We start from the raw sequence: 20,484 nt of genomic DNA on the forward strand, positions 1-20,484 counted from the left end.
ATTTTCTTTCCTTGTTTTCATAGAGTTAAGATTTTGAATCTTTTCAAATATAATTTTGAACACATTACCATGTAATTATCTATGAAGTTTAACTTAGACATTTTAAAAGATTTTATATCTTTCATAAATAAATAGATTTATAATATAATATCTGTAAAAGAAAAAATTTCCTTCATTTTGGATAACTCACTATAGTTAAATGAATACATGTTAGTTCAAAGCAATTAATTCTCAAGTTATTAATTCTGACTGATATGAGTCTTAGAGATAGACATTTTATATAATTCTTAGTTGCTATGGAAAATGATTACAAGTTTATTAAAGTCAGCATATACTCAAAGACCTTTATTATCAACTGGACTGGTTAGCTTTCTCTACACAATGACTAAACTTAAGCACAGAACATCAAATAGCTTGTCAAAATCATATATCTGATAATTTGGCAGGGCCAGGATATGTACTTAGTGATAATATTTTCTACTACTCTACTACCATCTTCCAGATAAAGACTGCAAAGTGTATAAACATTAATTTACTTAAAAATTGGAGAGCTGATTATTTTAGCTGTGGTAGTAGAAATATCCTTTCTCTTTATTTGAAGTCATAACTTATTTGGAGTAACATATATTAATAGTTAATGTATACACCTCTTTATCTTTTAACTTTTAAGACCAAATAGAAAATCATATCAGTATAGGTCTCAGTGCTTTAGAAAGCCAAATGAGCACAGGCTGTTTCCCATGAAAAATTAAAAAGTAAAGCTTGCAGGTGTGTGTATGTGTGTGTGCATATACAGGTGCAACATCACTGCAGTCATTGCTGAGCACTTCTGGGAACATAGCCCAAACTGTATCAGATTGATTATTGTGAGGAAAAAGATTCAAATTAAACATTTCCCCATATGCATTTAAAAAATGAGCAAAAGAGCTTTAAACACACACACGCATGCACACACACTTGTGATTGCTAATAAATATATTTTCCAGGGCTATAATAAATTTAATGTAGTAGTTTTCAATTGCCTTTAAGACAACCATACTGCTTTAATCTCACTAGGTAGAAGTGATAAAGAATACTACAAGGAAATATTGAAGCTGATCAGTTATTTCTGCTCTTGACTGGTTTCCATTTGCATGGATATCTTATTCCATGACTTCACTTTTAGCCTACAAAAAAATAGAGTTAAAGTTAGTTTCTTATAGCTAGCATATAGTTGGTCTTTTTTTAAAATTCATTTAGCTATTCTGTAACAACACTGATGTACCGAGAGGACATTATACTAAGTGAAATAGGCCAACACACAGACAAATACTGCATGATCTCATATGTGGAATCTAAACAAGTTGAACTCATAGAAACATAAAGTAGAATGATGATTGCCATGGGCTGGGGGATGGGAAAAATAGGGCATTTTAGTCAAAGGTCACAAATTTTCATTTGTAAAATGAGTAAGTTCTGGAGATGTAATGTACAACATGGTGACTATAGTTAATAATTGTATTGTATACTTGAAACTTTCTCACTCCACAAAAAAAACTGGTAATGTGAGGTGATATGTTAATTAGCTTGATTGTAGTAACCTTTTCACAATGCATGTGTATAGCAAAGCATCGCAGTGTACACATTAAGTATACACAACATATACAAACTTCAATAAAGCTGAAAAAGTTTTCTACTTACATTGATTCGTGATTTTGAGTGTCAGAAATTAGGATAGTATAACAGTGCAAAAAAACAACGTTTAGTCAGAGGCACCATTAACTTCTACAAATTTAAGTAGACAAAAAAATTAAATTATAATTATAATTAGTGAGACACGCTTCATGTATTTAATGGCATTTCTACAGGGCAGCTAAAAGATGAATTATCTGGTGCCCAAATATAAAACCGCACTGAACTTAGAGAAACTAGATTTAAATCACATTTACTCACTTACTAGGAATATGACCTCGTGGAAGTTATAAATCTTTCTGATCCTCATTTGTAGATTGAGGGTAAAAATACTTGCCTGGCCAGCATCACTGAGATGATGTGAGGATCGAGTGAGTTAGTGCAAATAAAAGCACTCATACACTGCAAAGTGCTATGCAAATTTAACTTTTGGTACTAATTTTGAAACCATCTCCTAAAACAAGATTATAGATCTCCTAAACCAAGTAATTCTATTTAATCTGAATGGGCTATACCAGGTTTTGCTAGAGTTCTTTGCTGTTTCAAAAATCTGATTCCATGCTGCCCCCAACATTGAATAAAGTCACTAAACATCACAAAATTGCACACTGCTTGGTGAATAGATCAAGGTAGGAGAGGTGATTAGGGAACATCTTCATAGAGCTCACAGATGAAGCTATGAGGATGTGTGAAATTTTCAAGAGGAGAGTGCAAGGAAGAATAATACATGATTGGATTTTTATCTGAAGGAAAAAGACAACACAAAGAAAGGTACATAGGAAAGGAAATCAAGACAGTGCTGCAGCACATACAGGAAGGGGAATAAGAAAAGGTGGGAAAATAGTACAAGAGTGAGGAAGGGATTTAGCAGGGAGCAGAAGACTTTTAATTCCAGTACTATGAAACGACTGAAAGGAATCATTGTGTGGTGGTGAAATGGAGACTAGGACGTGAGAAAAGAAGCTGGACAAGAAAATGCAGAGAGGATTGGTACCTACTTCCCTGGTCCTTTAATTTCCTTCCTTTTATTATCAAATTTCTAGAGCATGTTTGGAATAATGATGCTGACAGTAATGATGACGACAGCAGCTAACACTTGCTGATCCCATAATATGTGGGCAACACTGTTGCTCAGCCTTTCACTCACATGAATTCACTTAATTCTGACGACAATTCTAGCAGTAGGTGTTGAGATGAAGTAGAGTATGGGTAGGAATGAAGAAACTAAGAAATAAAAACGTTACTTTCATAACACAAACAAATGGTAGAGATGGAACTTGAACTCTGAGACGGTCTTATTCTAAAGCTCCTGGTCCTAATCACCTTACTGGCCACAGAAGCAAATTTCTCTACGTTTACAAACACTAAACCACTTATCACTTCTGAAGGCCATACAAGTTACATGAGCCCTTGGAAGATAAAAATGTTAGGGTAAGAGAACAAACTGAAGAAAATACTGTTTCAGAATCAGGAAAAAATGCTGTCACCACAGAAAATTATTTTTCTTTTGTTTTCCTTAGCTAGACAAAAAAGACGAATGTTGGTATAGGGAAGTCTGTAAGTGAACATTAGCTCTCTCCCTAAATAATAAAGAATTCATGAGAGAAAAAAAATCATGGTAATGTTTATAATTTTATGGATAAATAAAGTAATTTTCTGTTTTAATTAATATTCCTGAAATAAAACACTTGTCTGCCAATATAAGGTAGCTAACATGATTACACTTCATTAAGTTACATGTTAATTAAATAATTGTACTTGATAATGTCTAAAAAACACTTTCCTTATTCAACACTGATACCAAACAATTACAAAAGAAAATCCACAATTAATTTCACAAATTAATTCTTATTTATAAGAATTAATTAGATATTTTCCCATCATTAGGCCAAGAAAAACCACATTAATAGAATTATAGATGTTCTTACACATGATTTCAACTGAAGCCACTGCTTCTAAGAACACATTGTTCATGGCTCTAATTTTTCCTCTTTTCATGGGAGAAACAGAAACTCTTTTTTTTGGTTGTAATATCCATGCATGCTTAGGAGCCCTTAAATAATTATAGTGAGCCAGTAATTACTCATGCCTTAATTTTAGAAAACATTTTTTGGTACTGAGGTAACATTTTCACATAAAAAAACACTGACCACCCAATTTGATACTGTGAGATTCTGAGTTAGCTTACCCAAAAATGTCAGAAATTCAAATAATATTTCACTTGTGGAAGATCTAAACAGCTTTATGGCAGGCAGGAGATACTCACTGAAAAAGGCTAATTTCCACTGATATCCAGAGGGAAAAACTAATTTAACATCAATATTAGAAATTGAGTTCAGACACAGACTGCTATGTAAAAAATACTGGCATCAGATATAAAGATAACAAATATAATTTAGTTTTTTTTTTTTTAAATAGAAGAGAACCATCTATTTTGGATGCATTAAGTAAGGGACTACATTAAAAAGAAAGGTTAGATGTGAAATGTTTCAGGACAATGTTATCACTGTGTAGGCATACCTTTTTTTATTGTGCTTTATTGCACTTTGCAGATATTATGGTTTTTTAACAAATTGAATGTTTGTGGCAACCCTGCATCAAGCAAATCTACTGGCATCATTTTCCCAATGGCATGTGCTCACTTTGTGTCTCTGCGTCACATTTTGGAAATTCTCACACTTCGAACTTTTTCATTATTATTATATATTAATATATTATTGTTCATTGATAATTATTATATTTTGTTTTATTATTATTCTATATGTTATGATGATCTGTCATAAGTGATCTCTGTTGTTACTACTATAATTGTTTTGGGGTGCCACAAACCACACCCATATAAGACGGCCAGCATAACTGGTAAGTGTTATATGTATTGACTGCTCCACTGATCAGCTCTTTCACCATCTCTCTCACTATTCTTGGGTTTCCCTATTCCCTGAGACACGATGATATGGAAATTAGGCTGATTAATAGCCCTACAATGGCCTCTACGTGTTCAAATGAAAGGAGGAGTCACACATTTCTCACTTTAAATCAAAAGCTGGAAATGATTAAGCTTAGTGAGGAAGGTATGTCAAAAGTTGAGATAGGATGAAAGCTAGGCCCTTTGGGCCAAATAGTTAGCCAATTTGTGAATGCAAAGGAAAAGTTCTTAAAGGAAATTAAAAGTGCTACTCCAGTGAACACATGAATGATACGACAGCAAACCAGCCCTATTGCTGATATGAAGAAGTGTTAGTGGTCTGGATAGATCAAACTAGCTACAATAGTCCCTTAAGATAAAACCTATTCCGGAGCAAGGCCCTAACTCTCTTCAATTCTATGAAGCCTGAGAGAGGTGAAGAAGCTCCATAAGAAAAATCTGAAGCCGGTGGAGTTTCATTCATGAGGTTTAAGGAAAGACGCTATCTTCATAACATAAAGTGCAAGGTGAAGCAAGTGCTAATCGAGAAGCTGCAGCAAGTTATCCAGAAAGTCTAGCTAAGATAATTGTTGAAGGTGGCTATGTTAAACAACAGATTTTTAATGTAGGTGAAACAGCCTTCTATTGGAAGACGATCCCATCTACGACTTTCATAGTCGGAGAAGAGAAATCAATGCCTGGCTTCAAAGTTTCAAGGGACAGCTGACTCTCTTGTTAGGGGTTAATGCAGCTGGTGACTTTAAGTTGCAGTAAATGCTCATTTACCATTTGAAAATCCTAGGGATCTTAAGAATTATGCTAAATGTACTCTGCTTAAGCTCTCTCTATAAATGGAACAACAAAGGCTGGATGACAGCACAAGTGTTTACAGGACAGTTTACTGAATCTTTTAAGCCCACTCTTGAAACCTATTGCTTAGGAAAAAAATTCCTTCCAAAATATTACTGCTCAGAACTTGGCTTGTGTCTATCATCCCAGCTGCTGGCAAGACTGAGGTGGGAGGATCCCTTGAGGCCAGGAGTTCAAGACAGTCTGGGCAACATAGCTAGACCCCCACCTCTAAAAATATTTTCAAAAAATTATCCAGGTGTGGTGGAGCACACCTATAATCCCAGGTATTCAGGAGGGTCCCAAGTATTCAGGAGGCAGAGGTACGAGGATCACCTGAGTCCAGGAGTTTGAGGCTGCAGTGAGCTATGAACACACTACTCCACTCCAGCCTGGGTGACAGAGGGAGAGTCCATCTCTAAAAAAAAAACAAAAAAAAAACAAAAAACACAAACCAAAAACCAAAACACATAAAAATATTACTGCTGATTGACCATGTACCTGGTCACCCAATCACCCAAGAGCTGTGATGGAGATTTACAAGGAAAGTAATGTTGTTTTCATGCTTGTTAACACACATCCATTCTGCAGCCCATGAATCAAGGAGTAATTTTGACTTTCAACTCTTATTATTCAAGAAATTCATTTTGTAAGGGTATAGCTGCCATAGACAATGATTCCTCTGATGGATATTGGCAAAGTAAATTGAAAACCTTCTGGAAAAAAATCACCATTCTAGATGCCATTAAGAATATTCGTGATTCATGGGAGGAAGTCAAAATATCAATATTAACAGGAGTTTGGAAAAAGTTGATTCCAACCCTTGTGGATGACTTTGAGGAGTTCAAGACTTCAGTGGAGGAAGTAACTGCAGATGTGACAGAAATAGCAAGAGAACTAGAAGTGAGGCCTGAAGATGTGACTAAATTGCTGTAATCTCATGATAAAACTTTAATAGATGAGGAGTTGCTTTTTATGGATGAGCAGAGAAAGTGGTTTCTTGAGGTGGAATATATTTCCCAGTGAAGATGCTGTAAACATTGCTGAAAAGGCAAGAAAATATTTAAAATATTATATGAGCTTAGTTGATAAAGCGGTGGCAGGACTTGAGAGGACTGACTCCAATTTTGAAAGACGTTCTACTGTGGCTCGAATGTTGTCAAACACCACTGCATGCCACAGAGAAATCTTTTGTGAAAGGAAGAGTCAATCAATGTGGCAAACTTCATTGTTGTCGTATTTTAAAAAATTGCCACAGCCATGCCAATATTCAGTAACCACCACCCTGATCAGTCAGGAGCCATCAACATTGATGCAAGACCTTCCACTAGCCAAAAGATTAAGACTTGCATGAGGTTCAGATGATTGTTAGCATTTTCAGCAATAAAATGTTTTTTAATGAAGGTACATATTGTTTTTTTAGACATAATGCTATTGAACACTTAATAGACTACATTACAGTGTAAACGTAACTTTTATATACACTGGGAAACCAAAAAAATTGTGAATTGCCTTATAATAATATTCACTTTATTGCTGTGGTCTTGAACTGAACCCACTATATCTCCAAAGTATGCCTGTAGATTGCCTTCTTTAATATTTGCGGTGTTGTTCTCCAGGAAAAGAAAAGGTTGCCTAAATTTGGTAATGAGTGTAAAGCGCTTGCAGAGTGTATGACATATAATAAGTGTGTATTAGATGGTAGGTCTTATTGTGAAAGTCTGTTCAGCAAATATTCTAACTGAAAGCAGATACTAGTATATCAATTTGAAACTCTACAAAATTACGGTATATTTGATTATATTACCTTATCAATTTTTCTTTCCTACCATTTAATTAAATGACTGGTTTAAGGGAGAAGGAAGTCATTATAGTAATCTTTGTGTTTTAATTATTTAATTTTAACTATTTCAGGGGTTCTTTCACTACTAGGTAGCTGTATCCTCCATTTATCCATTCATCCATCCATCTTTCTGTTAGTGCATCAATTCATCCATCCATCCATCCATCCATCCATCCATCAAAAATTTAGCTCAATGTTGCAAGTACCTAATGTATTCTAAGTAAAGATATAATTGGTTATATCTGGGTAACGCTCTGTCTTATCATTTATCTCAGAGTCAATTAACATATAACGGTACTTTTTTTTTACAAATTGGTGAAACTGATCACAAATTTCCCACCCCCCAACACACCATTAGTGATACCATTACTAGGTGAGTATGTATTGTTTCTAAAAAGTTACAATAATATTTCTGATTTATTTTCCTCCAGAAGGATAGACAATAGATGACAGAAATCTTGACCAAACTATTGTTAGGTACCCTTCTGATGCCAGGAGACCACCATTGAACAACTGAGCTATGAGATAAAAAAAAGAGAAATGCTGTTAAATATTTCATAGCACTGTGACGGCTATTTAAAATAAAACAACCTTCCTCCCCCCACCCCCAGAAAACAACTAAAAACATTTGTGTGCAGTAAGAGCTTGCTCATTATTCATTATTGCCTATAATCTTATGAATATATATTAAGCTGATCTAAAAGTGTTACAGTAGTTGCAATATTTTAATCATGCAAATATTTTTCTTACTTTGTGATTCATCTTAAATTCCTGGATAAAAATTGGAGCTAAATCATAGGCTTTTTATTACCAGGGGAGGGGAGGGTACTCATCTGTCATCATCATTAAATCATAGGGATTGTTAGGCAGTGTTTAGCAATGAGAAATGATCAAAAGTACCTCTAAGTAATGTTTAAAAGTATTACTGTCATCTTGAAACTAAAGAAGGCTGACCAAAGCAATGAGTTGAGTATACATCCATTTTGAAGCCATAGAAACAAAAGGAGAACCTACGTTAAATACAAAATTATTAGTAGAATTATCTGTCTCTGCTCACATGAAGAATATCATCAATAAATTGCAGCATAATGTAAAAGCACACACATGCACATACGCAGAAAGAAACATACCTACATTTGTACAAAGTCACCATGTAGATCTTTTATGAGAAAACTTTGTGTTTGCTTTTTGACTCCAAACACCTGTAATTTGGAAAACTAGAAAGTTGAGATGCTGTATTTCTTTAGTTCAGAAATTAACCTTTACAAATATAATCTAGATAGAAGGTAGAATTTAGCTAATCCTAAATTAAATCCTTTGTTTTTATTTGTTTCATAAAGTATAGATTATAATAAATACAGAGTGTTACATAACCACACTTCAAAGGCTTCTATAAACTAAGCAATTCACAGCAACATCTCTGCCTGCAGCAATCACACTCCAGTAAATCATCCAAGTGACCTTATTTGCTCATTAGAAACTCTGTGTACAGGTTGCAAATGTCAGAGTCTGAATTTACATTTTAAAAAGTACATCTTGCAGTAGTTTAATGAAAATATTTCAATGAGCTTGGGTCAAATTCAACTATTTACTCATCTGTTCCCTTGGCTTTAAATATTTTTGGCCTGAATTCACATATTCTTCACAAGCCACACTTCGTGATCACTCTTCTTAACATCTCAATACTGTAACAGTCTGAAATGCAGTTTGGAAAGGGGGCTGCTATTCCACTATCATTTCTACTCCTACCCCAACAGCATGCTGACAAATAATTTTAAAACATTTGATACTTGAGTTATTTATGCTCTCAGAATATTAATCTGTATATATCAAAATATATACTGTATAAATAAGCTGTGAGGTTTAAAAATTTATATCAAATATCATATAATAAACTAAAATTGTTATGATGCATCAAAGAACTTTAACTTTGAGCACAGAACCATGACACATTTATATTCTTCTTTAGAATACAGAAAGTCACAATAATTGATCTGAGTATACAGGTCAATTATTAAAAATTTTTTTTTCTTCTTTGCAGGATGAACAGAGATCACTAGGAAGAATTTCTGGGGAGGATTTTGGAGAGAAGGCTGCTGGTGAGGCAGTGAGAGAGGTTAGCCGACCAGAAGGAAGCTTGCCTGCGCTATGAGTTGTGTGTAATTTTCCAATGTTACCTATTTTCTCATAACTATATCAAAATTATTTTAAACATTACACAAAGAAGTCGCCATCAATAATGCGACCATCCCCAACCATGTGTACATACCCAGAAATAGAGAGAACACAGCGCCAATGGTCCAATGGAAAGGACATGGGCTTTGTAATAAACTGCCTGACCTCTACCAGCCACAGGCTGGAGGGAAGGCCTCAGTCTCCACAAGTACCTTATAGTGAGGACCAGAATTTAAGCAGACCTCATTTTATTGTGCTTAATTGTGCTTCAAAGATACTGTGCTTTTTACCAATTGAAGGTTTGTGGCAATCCTGTGTTGCGTATGTCTATTGGTGCCATTTTTCCAACAGCATGTGCTCACTTTGTGTCGCCATGCCACATTTTGGTAATTATTGCAAATTTCAAATATATTTCAAACTTTTTCATTATTATTATACTATATTAAACTAAATACTCAATAAAAATGACTAGCAAACAGAAGACCCGCAAAAGAGGTGCCATAATACCCACATTCTCGCCTATGTCACTTAAAATATGGTATCATCAGTTGTATTATTCAAAATGGATTAGAAAGAGCATTGTCCTTAGGGGCTTAGTGGTTTTCATTTTGACTCAATGCTGATTTTATATATTAGAATGTTCTTCACCTAGAGGTGAAGAAATGTGACTAAAAAAATACAATAATGATTCTGATAATATAAAGGGCATAATGTTTCTTTCTTTATAGCTAAACAATGTGAAAATATAAGCAAATAGAACATATCAGGAGAATTTATTTTATCTTCCTAAGCATGAAATGTGAAACCTGCCTATTTACCAAGTACATTTAGGTGTCAGCTCAGCATTACTCACATTGCTATCTGCTGTATTAAAGAATGTTGGTGATTATTACACAGAAGATTAGCAGCTAAAAAGACAAATGTGAAACAGTATATAGGCAAACGGTTTTGCTGTTGTTTTGTTTTTTACTTTTTCTTTGAATATAGACACAGATTCTTTTGCAGAAAAGAATACTATGTCCTTTAGGAGTAACCATGAAGACCATGTTCAAAACCTTATTGACACAAATCAGACTCACCTTTCAGTTTTCCATACGTATCACCTTATTTTGAAGTGATAGTTAAAAGTACCCTTAAAGTGTTTCTTTCTACCTTGCCTGGCATTACCTCCAAAATAGCTCCCTTTCCAATAGTTTCCTAAAAAAACAGTCGCCATCTATTCTCCATAGATCTGAGTGAAAGTTGATGTCTTGCCAATTGATACTCAGGATATACAGTTTCAAAAAAATGGAACTGCTCAAGAATTCAGACGTGTTACCTATAGCAATTTTCTATTTCATAGTGACAGAGGAAGTTCACATGACTTCTTTATAAACTTTACATTTGTTCTGCCACCAAATCTTGCTTCCCAGAGAATTAAAAATTTGTTGAATTTCTTTACTTGATTAATACATCAATCTTGTCACTGTGGATTCTTCACAGTGAAAATCTGTATTCAATTTCCTTGCTCAGTGGTTGGAAATACCAACTGGCACAGAACATTTTGGTAAAGCCAATAAATATAGCATCAAAATCCTATTTTTTAGTACTTAGTATATATGAAATCATTCTATAATGCAGAGCTACAATGTAGTTTAAAGGTAAAATAATAAAGTCAGAAAGATGAAAGGCCAAAAAGAAATCAGACTTGTAAAATGCTAACTATAATAAAAATGACTCATAAGCTAAGATTGGAAGAATAAGAAATTGAAAGAAGAGTTCTATCTGCTGCTTATGGAAGATGGTACAATCATAACAGATTAATAACAACTATAATATTCTTTTATCTTCTCTATTAATAAGTTAGAAGACAAAAAATAATATAGTACTTTTTTATGTTCAATGTTAAATTTGGGATTTTAGGTGAAAACTGCCAACTGAAAAAAGAATAAAGGAGATATGACATAATACCAGGACACATGAAGAAAAACTCAAAGTTTTATTTGAATGCAAATACAATGTGAGCAAAAATGTGATGGCTGCCAGGAAAGTTAATGTAACTTTTAACTAATTAGTAAGAGAATAGCCTCAAGGTAAAGGAAGGTAATGGGTCACTCTATGTCATACTTGCAAGACCATATCTGGAATACACTGCTGTTAGTGTAGGAGGAATGTAAACAAATGCTGGGAGAATTTTGATAATGGAGATATAATGGTAAGAGGTCTGGAAAGTATCTTAAGAGTCTATTTTAAAAAAACCCAAAATTGAACCAGGAAGAAATACATGTCCTGAAAACACCAATAAGTATTGAGATTAAATTAGTAATAAAAAAAAAATCTCCCAAAAAAGAAAAACTCCAGACCAGATGGACTCACAGCTGAGTTCTCTAAAATGTATAAACAAGAACTGGTATTAATCCTCCAGAAAGTGTTCAAAGAAATTGAGGGGGAGGGAATTCTCCCTCCCTCCCTCTCCTTCCTTGAGTTACAAGGAACTCAACAACAAACAGCCCCATTAAAAAGTGGGCAAAGGACATGAATACGCATTTTTCAGAGCAAGACATACAAATGTCCAAAAAGCATATGAAATAATGCTCCGCATCACTAATCATCAGAGAAATGCAAATTAAAAACACAATGAGATATCATCTTACCCCAGTCAGAATAGGCATTATGAAGAGAAAAACAAGATGTTGGCGAGGATATGGAGAAAACGCACATTTATCCACTATTGGTGGGAATGTAAATATCAAAAAGGTACTTGTATGTTTAGCACAGCACTATTCACAATAGCAAAGATATAGAATCAACCTAAGTTTCCATCAATGGATGATTGGATAAAGAAAATGTAGTATATACACACACACGCACACACATACACACACAATGGACTACTATTCAGCCATAAAAAGAACATATTTTGAAGCAACATGGAAGGAACTGGCTGCCATTATCATAAGTGAAACAACTCAGAAACAGAAAATGAAACACCACTTATTCTCACTTATAAATGAGAGCTAAATAATGTGTACACACGGACATAGAATGTGGAATGATAGACAATGGAGATTCAGAAGTGTGGGAGTGTAGGAAGCACTTGAAAGATGAGAAATTATTTAATGGGTCCAATGTACATTATTCAGGTGATGGATATGTTAAAAGTTCAGACTTCACCATACATAATACATTAATGTCACAAAATTACACTTGAACTCATTAAATTTATACAAAAAACCCTCGAACAAACTAGAGGTATTTGGTCTGGAAGTGGCAAGACTAGGAGAGGTGGTACTATGAGGAGCACATTAAATACCTTCCTGATTTGAATAGCAGGCTTGTAGAACAGTTATTAGCCCCAAAATATAGAACTAAGACATTAACATATGAGACATCATTTTTAATAACTAAAAAACTGTAATGTTTACCTCATAAAATAGTGAGATTCTTAGCACTGAAAAGTATTTTAATAACAGTTAGCTAATTATATGTAAAGGAATCTCTAGATAGGACTTCTACACTGAACTAGAAGGGGAGAGTACAGGATCTATCAAAATCCAGAAGATTTTATGATTTCAATCTCAGAGTTAGGGCTGGCATAATTAACATATAGGTAACTAGAAAGTGTGGTAGAGGTATGTTGGAAATGCTCTCCTTGTCACTTCCTGTCCAAAAAAAAAAAAAAAAAAAAAATCAAAAAAAAAAAAAAAAAAAAAAAACCAAAAAGACAGCATTGTAATAAAATTCATCAATTACATATCTGGGCCATTAGGTCTTGAATACTTTTTGAGTATTAAAAGAAACTTCTTAAAATGTACAGGTCCTCAGAGGAAGCAATAACATATGTAAATTAGTTACTCTTTCTGCTTGTTGATAGACAGGAATGAGATAGATAACAAGAATAAATAAGGCCCAAGTGTGTGTAAATTTGTAGAAGACAAAATGTAGGAAATGGGCCAATGATATTTCTTCGAGATTCTTCTGAAGACCCCATAGATGGCTGAGGCTTCAATTGTCACTTCTATAACCACGTGGCCCAATTTTCCAAAGTGCCTGTATCATTACAACCTATAATTAATATAGCTTCTGAAAGAGGTCACTAATGCAAATCATTCAGTATTTATTTACTAAAATAGAAGATGTCTTTGTAACACGTAACTATAGATGTTTACACAGATTGCTAAATTTCAGAAGACACAATTTGAGTCAAGGTTTATCAAAACCAAACCAGGCTTTCCTATTCAGTGTAATTCTGTATTAGTAAATATATACTAACTTGCTGGTGGATTATACTCAAAAGATACTAAGTTATTATATATGTTTTCATTCAATGATATTTGCTCATCAAAATTAATAGATTTTGGATAGATAATTGTAGCTTGAGCCAAAGCTTTTCTCCTAAACGTCATTGAAAATTCCATGTCTTTTCACTTGTCAATAATCCTAAATTAAATTCATATTTCTACTCCCCCAATTGGTTCCTTCTCTTTTCTTTGCTATCCTCAGGAATAATACTACTGGCATTCTTACGGTTGTTCAAAGCGAAACTTTGCATTTTCCTTTCTACACTCCATGTCCAAACAGATGCTAAGTTCTTTCACTACAAGAAAGAACCATCTCTCATAGCTTTTTCTATTCTATTCCCATTACTTTAGTTAATGCCCTAATTATCTTCTAGGTGTATTGCAAATTCTCATAATTAATATCTGTACTTCCAATCTTTCTCCCCATGAAAGCTCTCTTGCACACTGGTAAATGAGAACTTATACTAAAGCATACATTCTTATCAATAGCTTCCTACTCAAAAATCTTTGGCAACTCACTATTAAACCATAGAAAAAAGCTTAAACTAATTAATATGGCATTGAAATCTTCTACAATGTGATCTCAATCTATGTTTTCAGCTTTATCTTACTACTTCCTTTTATAGTCATCATTCTCCAATTAATCCATTGTACTGTGCATTATCTAAGGATGGTCTATGCTTTCCAATAGCTGGAATGGCTTTCCTCAACTCTTTCCTGCTATAATTTTATCCATTTCTCAAGGTCTAGTTGTAAAGGTCTTTTCCTTAATATCTTTCTCTCTTCCCCCTGCTCCCATTTATTTATTTTTTCTTTTCCTTTTCCTCTGTCCTTCCATGGAACATCCTTGCCCTTTTTCCATTTATTGCATTATGCCTTACATCACAGTTCAGTTTACACATCTCTTCACCCTCACTTAGGGTCAAAGACAGTACTGCAAAGATACCAACAAAGATTACAGTAGATACCAAGCATTTTGTAAATGTATTTTGGTTTAATTATATTACATTATCAAGAATAAAAGGGTTTAGTCTATAGGCATTACTTTAGCAATCTGGAGATGAGAAAAGTCATGTACAAATTGCTAAACATCTAGTATTTGTTTGCATTTTTTCATGGAGATGGTAAGAACATTTCCTTCCCAGAACAGTACCTTACTTCTTTAGTGTAGGTGACCCCATCACATTGATTTATTTGTATATACAAAGATACAGATGACATAGACTCTTCTCCACGTCAATTGGGGCACACTGGGCCATCAGTCCTAGCTACAGCCTCCTCTCCTAAATGCCCTGATGTCATGTGGGATAGCGATTGGCTGGGCAGGGGGAAGGTAGGGAAACATTTCTCACCACCCTTAATGTCACTGAGCAGCACAGGGTGGTGGCACATTCTGCAGGCTACCTTATTGGACAGCACTAGCCCTTTCCTTTTTATTGGCAGAGTAACATTCTGTCTGAGTGTTCTCTTCACCAAGGAGTCCACTTCCTGTGACTCGGATAATTTCTGACTAAGCCACTCATGGTGATGCCATTCTTTTTCCTAAAAATGTTTTTGGGGATGTGAGACCCAGTTCTGGTCAAAGGAATATGAAAGGAAATTTGCAAGAGAAATGACTTCTTTCTTGAAAAGAGACACAAAAAGTAAAATTTGTTTGCATGTTGTTGTGTCTGAAGGTGGATGACACTTAGAACTATGGCTCTTGTCTTCAAACTATAACAGTTGATACCTTTTTGATACACTAGAAGTTGGAAGGCTGAAAGAATGAACCAGAGAACTTGATATTATTGAAATGTTGGGTTAACTCTACTATTCTACTATGTGACAAATACATTTTCCTTATTGTTTCATCCAGTTGAACAGGGGGTTTCTTTTATGGTAGCTGGAGACACCCTGACACATAGGACTTCATGTTGGCACAGGCATTTTGCTCAGGTGGCAGATGATAATGATCGTTAGGGCGTCAGAGAAGCATGTTATTTTTATGGCCTGCTTGAAAAATTGTGCTGGTTTGTTGCTAGGTCCTGAATCTGTCATATTTTTTTTTTTTTCCCATGAGAGTAGTGAGTATATCTGCCAGGAAAACTTTTCTCTTTACAGTATCTAGCATAGAGTTGGTACACAGGTGTTCAATAAAGAGGTGCTCAGTAAATATCTGAAACGAATGAAAGCGTTGAGTAAATGAATACATAGAAAACACCAAAAATATCCTCCCTGCTATTTCCATTGCTGACGCCTCCCTGCTTTGCCTCCTTACCAATTCAGGCCTATAAAGGTGAGCTATGTCCTGAATTTTAGGAGAAGGAACAGATAAAAAGGAAGGAAGCTGTCTTTATAGCTATGGTCTGTTGTTTCCTATGAGAAGGGGAAAGGAGACAATTTTCAGAGGCAACTTGCAAAATATTTTCATAGAGGAAAAGCTAGAATCAATTATCTCCTGTATTGCTTGTTGGAACAAAATATTATTTAACATATGTTCAAAATCATACTTTTTAGAGCCAAAACAAATGTTAGGAACAATTGATATAACTGAGCTGAGCAAAGATTTATCAATCAACTATTTCAAATTCCTCGTTTTTCAGATGAGGAGACTAAAAGCCACTGTCACCAAGATCAGCAATAGTCTTTTCTATAATTCTGTGATATAGTAAAAAAATTGAATGCAAATAGTCATATTCACTGGCAACAAAAAGGATATTTCCCGGGTAATGCAGTTCCAACTCGGTAATCAGTGTAGCTCTTGCTTGGATGGAAATTAAAAATAAAAACAAGACCTGCTCTCTCAAAAGTGATGACCTTATTGCCTTCATGCTTTTCACTCACATAGGCCTGTAAGAATTAAGACTTATGTTACATTTAAACAATATCATTTAAATAGCGTACCACAAGTACACTGCTCACGAAAAAGTTGTTCTTGTCTTTCTAATAGCCTTGTTAGTTATTCAGCCCCAACTGAAAATTCCAGAACATTATTTTTTTTTAATATCTTACAATTTTGCCATTTCAAACTCTAAGCCAACAACAGCCTCAAAAATTATTTAGAATATAACAATCTCACCAGCCACTTGCAACCTGAAACAAAGCACAAATAGAAGAATAGTGTTGTGGCTTAGGTTTTAAGTAAAAACATGATATTTGTATTATATATGAAGTGTTTGTACGTACATATTAGATCTACTTATAAGTCAGTGTTCTTTAAGACTTTTGTTCTAGTCCCCAGATTCATGAGGTAAGATGCACACAATTACTTTGTAAAATTTAATGTAACATTGTTATATCTAGTTTCCGAAACTGTAATTATCTTAAAAATTTTACATTTTTACACAAATTTGTCAGATTCAATAGCAACCTAAAGTCACTACAGTATGTTGGTGTTTTTTCTTTTTAATAAAAAGAGAACATCTGCAAAGAAATTACATCTGCCAACTCTCCTATTTTATTCATCATATATTTACAAGTTGGCTGTGAGAAGCCTTTGCTTTTTCAATACCACCCTTGCCCAGCTCCAGCTTTGAGAGAACTTATTGCCATGCACATCAGCAGCACCACTCTCAGTAATTTAGAAATGTGAACTAAAGCTCTAGAGTAAACAGCATGTCTTTTGGTATTCAACATTGTTCTTATTGAAAAGGAGTGTCATTTTGCTCTCTCTTCTGGAAATAGCATTACTAATAAACGTGATTAGGGCATTCGTGCCATGCAGCCAGTCTTACTGAATATATAAGTACCTTTGTTCAGCCATTAAAAAAAAGAATCATAGACACCAAAGTAAAAACACATCAACAGTAATTTCGAACAGCCTCAGTATAAAGTAAATGGATTATAACAAACACATACTATACGCTAATTTTTGCAAGGAAAAAGACGCCTGTATAAAATTCATACCTGTTAATTACATTTTCTAAAACTTATTGAAAACTGAGACTTTAATTCCAGAGGAAAGACAGGCTCATGAAAAATACAAAACAGCATGCAGGTATAACGACATCTAGTGAAATGACAGGTTAGAGACCAATACAGAGAAAAAAAAAGAATAAAGAAATCTACATGTTGTCAAAGCAGTTTCTTTATGACAGCATAATCATTTACATAAAAAAAAGTTAAAACAATTAAGATGTTTCCATAGTAATTTCCAAAATGGGTTTCATGCAGAGTTTTTTGTCATTTAGTTTAGCCAATAAAAATAAAAATTACTAAATTTAAACAACAACAACAAACTAACCAGGAAAGTAAGCAGGGCATTATGTTTAAGATTTCATTATCTATTGAAGAGACTTCAGTGACATGTTTTGACAACCTGAAGTGTTGCAGGGTACTATGCACTGAATAATAAAGTGCTTTTTAAAAGATCTTCATATAGATTTAAATCTATTGCCATTCTAAGCATGTACAGCTTTGGTGACTAAAACATAACACTTAGAGTAAAGAGCTTACCTGTGGAGCTGAAAGCCAACCACATCTTTCTTCCAATCTATTCATATCCCTGTCAAAGTTATTTAGGAACTTATAGCGAAGAAGGTCATCATCAGTTAAATGAAACTGCCTTCTGGCATAATGGTAACTCTCATTATTTCCTTTTCTTGGGAAGTCTAACCATTCAGGATGCCCAAATTCATTACCTGCATTAAAAGACAAATATAAATATCACCTAATAGCATTAGCATTTCCTACTAAGATAATAATAATCACATGTTTTTAAAGTCTTTAAAATCAGTTTAGGCTTTGATTTATAATAGCTGCGCCCTGTGAATGAACCACAGGCCTTGTTCAGAAACAGCATGTAGAACATGCAGAAAGTACCCCATTTGGACTCAGAAGCCCGGGGTCCTGCTTTAGTTTGGCCATTCATTACTTGCTGCACATCTCGGCTTCCTCATGCACAAACTGAGGACAGTTATTTCTGTCATACTTATTTCATCTCTAAAATGATCTCTGAGATCTTTGAGTAATTTCTGAAATCTCTATTCCTGTAATCTCTGAAATCTGTACAATGCTTTACAATTTCCAAAGGCTTTGTATGTACGTCATTTATTGATCCTTGAAGGAAGTCTCTATTATATTCATTTCACAGATGAGAAATCTAAAGCTCTGGGCAGTTAAGAGATTTTCCCAACCTCACATAGAGAATAAGTAAAAAAGCATCCATTAAAATGTAGTTCTTCTGATTAAAATCCAAAGTCTTTTTGTACTACATCACATTAGGTAAGTATGGTATAAACTTTAGGTCCTACAGAAAGTCAAGTCATTATTTTTGTTATTAATTTTCCCTATTGCTTTTACAGATCTATCCCTAATTTCAAGTGTGCCTGCACTTACGCTTGCATGTGTATGTGTGTACGTGTAGCTAGGACACTTGGTTGGGAATCCATTCAGATATTATTTCTCATTATAATTCTGAGAACCAGAAAGAAACCCAATAAACTTAAAAAATGAAATAGAACAATAACAAATATATAGTTTTTATTCTGAGAATCAAATTTAGATATCAGTCATCTAGTAGATTGGCTCTTACTGTTTTCCCCAAGTTGGATTTCTACTTTAAGGCTTCTTTTGTTTTCCCTAAAAATTAAATATTACTTTCCACAATTTACTTTCATTGACCACAATTAATTAATGCAGCGATTTTCTAAACCACAAGTTTCTCCAATGAGTTAGAAAGTACCATAGCCAATACAAGTGTACTCTACTTTAAAGAAACTAGTATATGAATATTCTAATAAGTAAAAACTAATAAACTAGGATGTAATTCAAAATGATTTACTATAGAATTGCTTTAAACAGCAAAGTCTGTTAAAAAACTCTGCAAGTTACATTTAACTTTTCAGGACCACAGTTGTCAAAATAAAAAATAACATTCAAATAAATAAGTCTGTAGCAGTTTCATAGAAATTAAAGTGCCTGTAAACATTTTGCTAAATTCTAATTTTGGTGTAAATCGTAATATTTCTTACGATGTTGCCCACAGTATGACAGAGGAGAGAACCAGATAACCAGATTTCTGACTCTGTATTTACTTTAGGAAGCTTTAAATTGACACAAGGAACTTCCCTCTGCTACACTTAAGACTCCTACCTTGGTCTGGAGTCTGATTCACATCACCCCAAGGTGTACCCATGGCATAGATTGCTCCATCAACCATGTAACTGACAAAATGAAGAACCTCCAGAATCTTTACTGATAATGAAGGGACTGTCAGTTTGGGAACAAGTAGAAGTCCATGCACCAATCCAAGTACTAGTTGAATTTTAACTAGTGGATAACTTCAGAGAGACTAGAAATGCCATGAGGTAGCTAAAGTGTATTAGCTTACAAACTGGATCCAGGATTTCTATAGGCAAAATACTTTTATTTTGGTAGGGCCATGTTTCTCTGGGTTGATTCCAGTATTGATAAGCAATTATTTTAGCCCTCTTCCAAGGGAAACTGTTAAAACATTATCATCATGATCACAGTAGACACAGCAACAAATGATTACTATCTGCTTATTATGTACCAAGCACTATTGTAAGAATTGCACATGAATTAACTCTTTCCGTCTTCAACAACCCTAATAGATAGGCACTATTACTGTCCCAATTTTATATATAAGGAAAACTGAAGCACAGAGAGATCGCACTGTGATTAAGTAATTATGTCTATAAACCCAGACAGTCTGGTCTCAGCACTCTGACTCCTAATTACTACTACACCATACTGTTCAGAAGTAAATGCTATGGAAATAAGAGCCAAGAATGACCTGTCCATCATATGTGGGCAGAGAA

The 20,484-nt window shown here is 34.3% G+C and overlaps 1 protein-coding gene across 1 annotated transcript in view; it reads right to left on the reverse strand.

Annotated features, from left to right (window-relative positions):
• Positions 1-20,484, reverse strand: part of GBE1 (glucan (1,4-alpha-), branching enzyme 1) — a 278,056-nt gene that overhangs the window by 18,374 nt on the left and 239,198 nt on the right. The window contains exons 13-14 of the mRNA XM_012644745.1: positions 18,158-18,342; positions 16,422-16,552 (exon numbers count right to left, since the gene is read on the reverse strand). Coding sequence (XP_012500199.1) covers positions 16,422-16,552; positions 18,158-18,342 — 316 coding nt within the window. The remainder of the gene's footprint in view (positions 1-16,421; positions 16,553-18,157; positions 18,343-20,484) is intronic.

Source organism: Propithecus coquereli, unplaced genomic scaffold, assembly GCF_000956105.1.
Source record: "Propithecus coquereli isolate 6110/MARCELLA unplaced genomic scaffold, Pcoq_1.0 Scaffold219, whole genome shotgun sequence".
In the NCBI taxonomy this organism is placed as follows: Eukaryota; Metazoa; Chordata; class Mammalia; order Primates; family Indriidae; genus Propithecus; species Propithecus coquereli.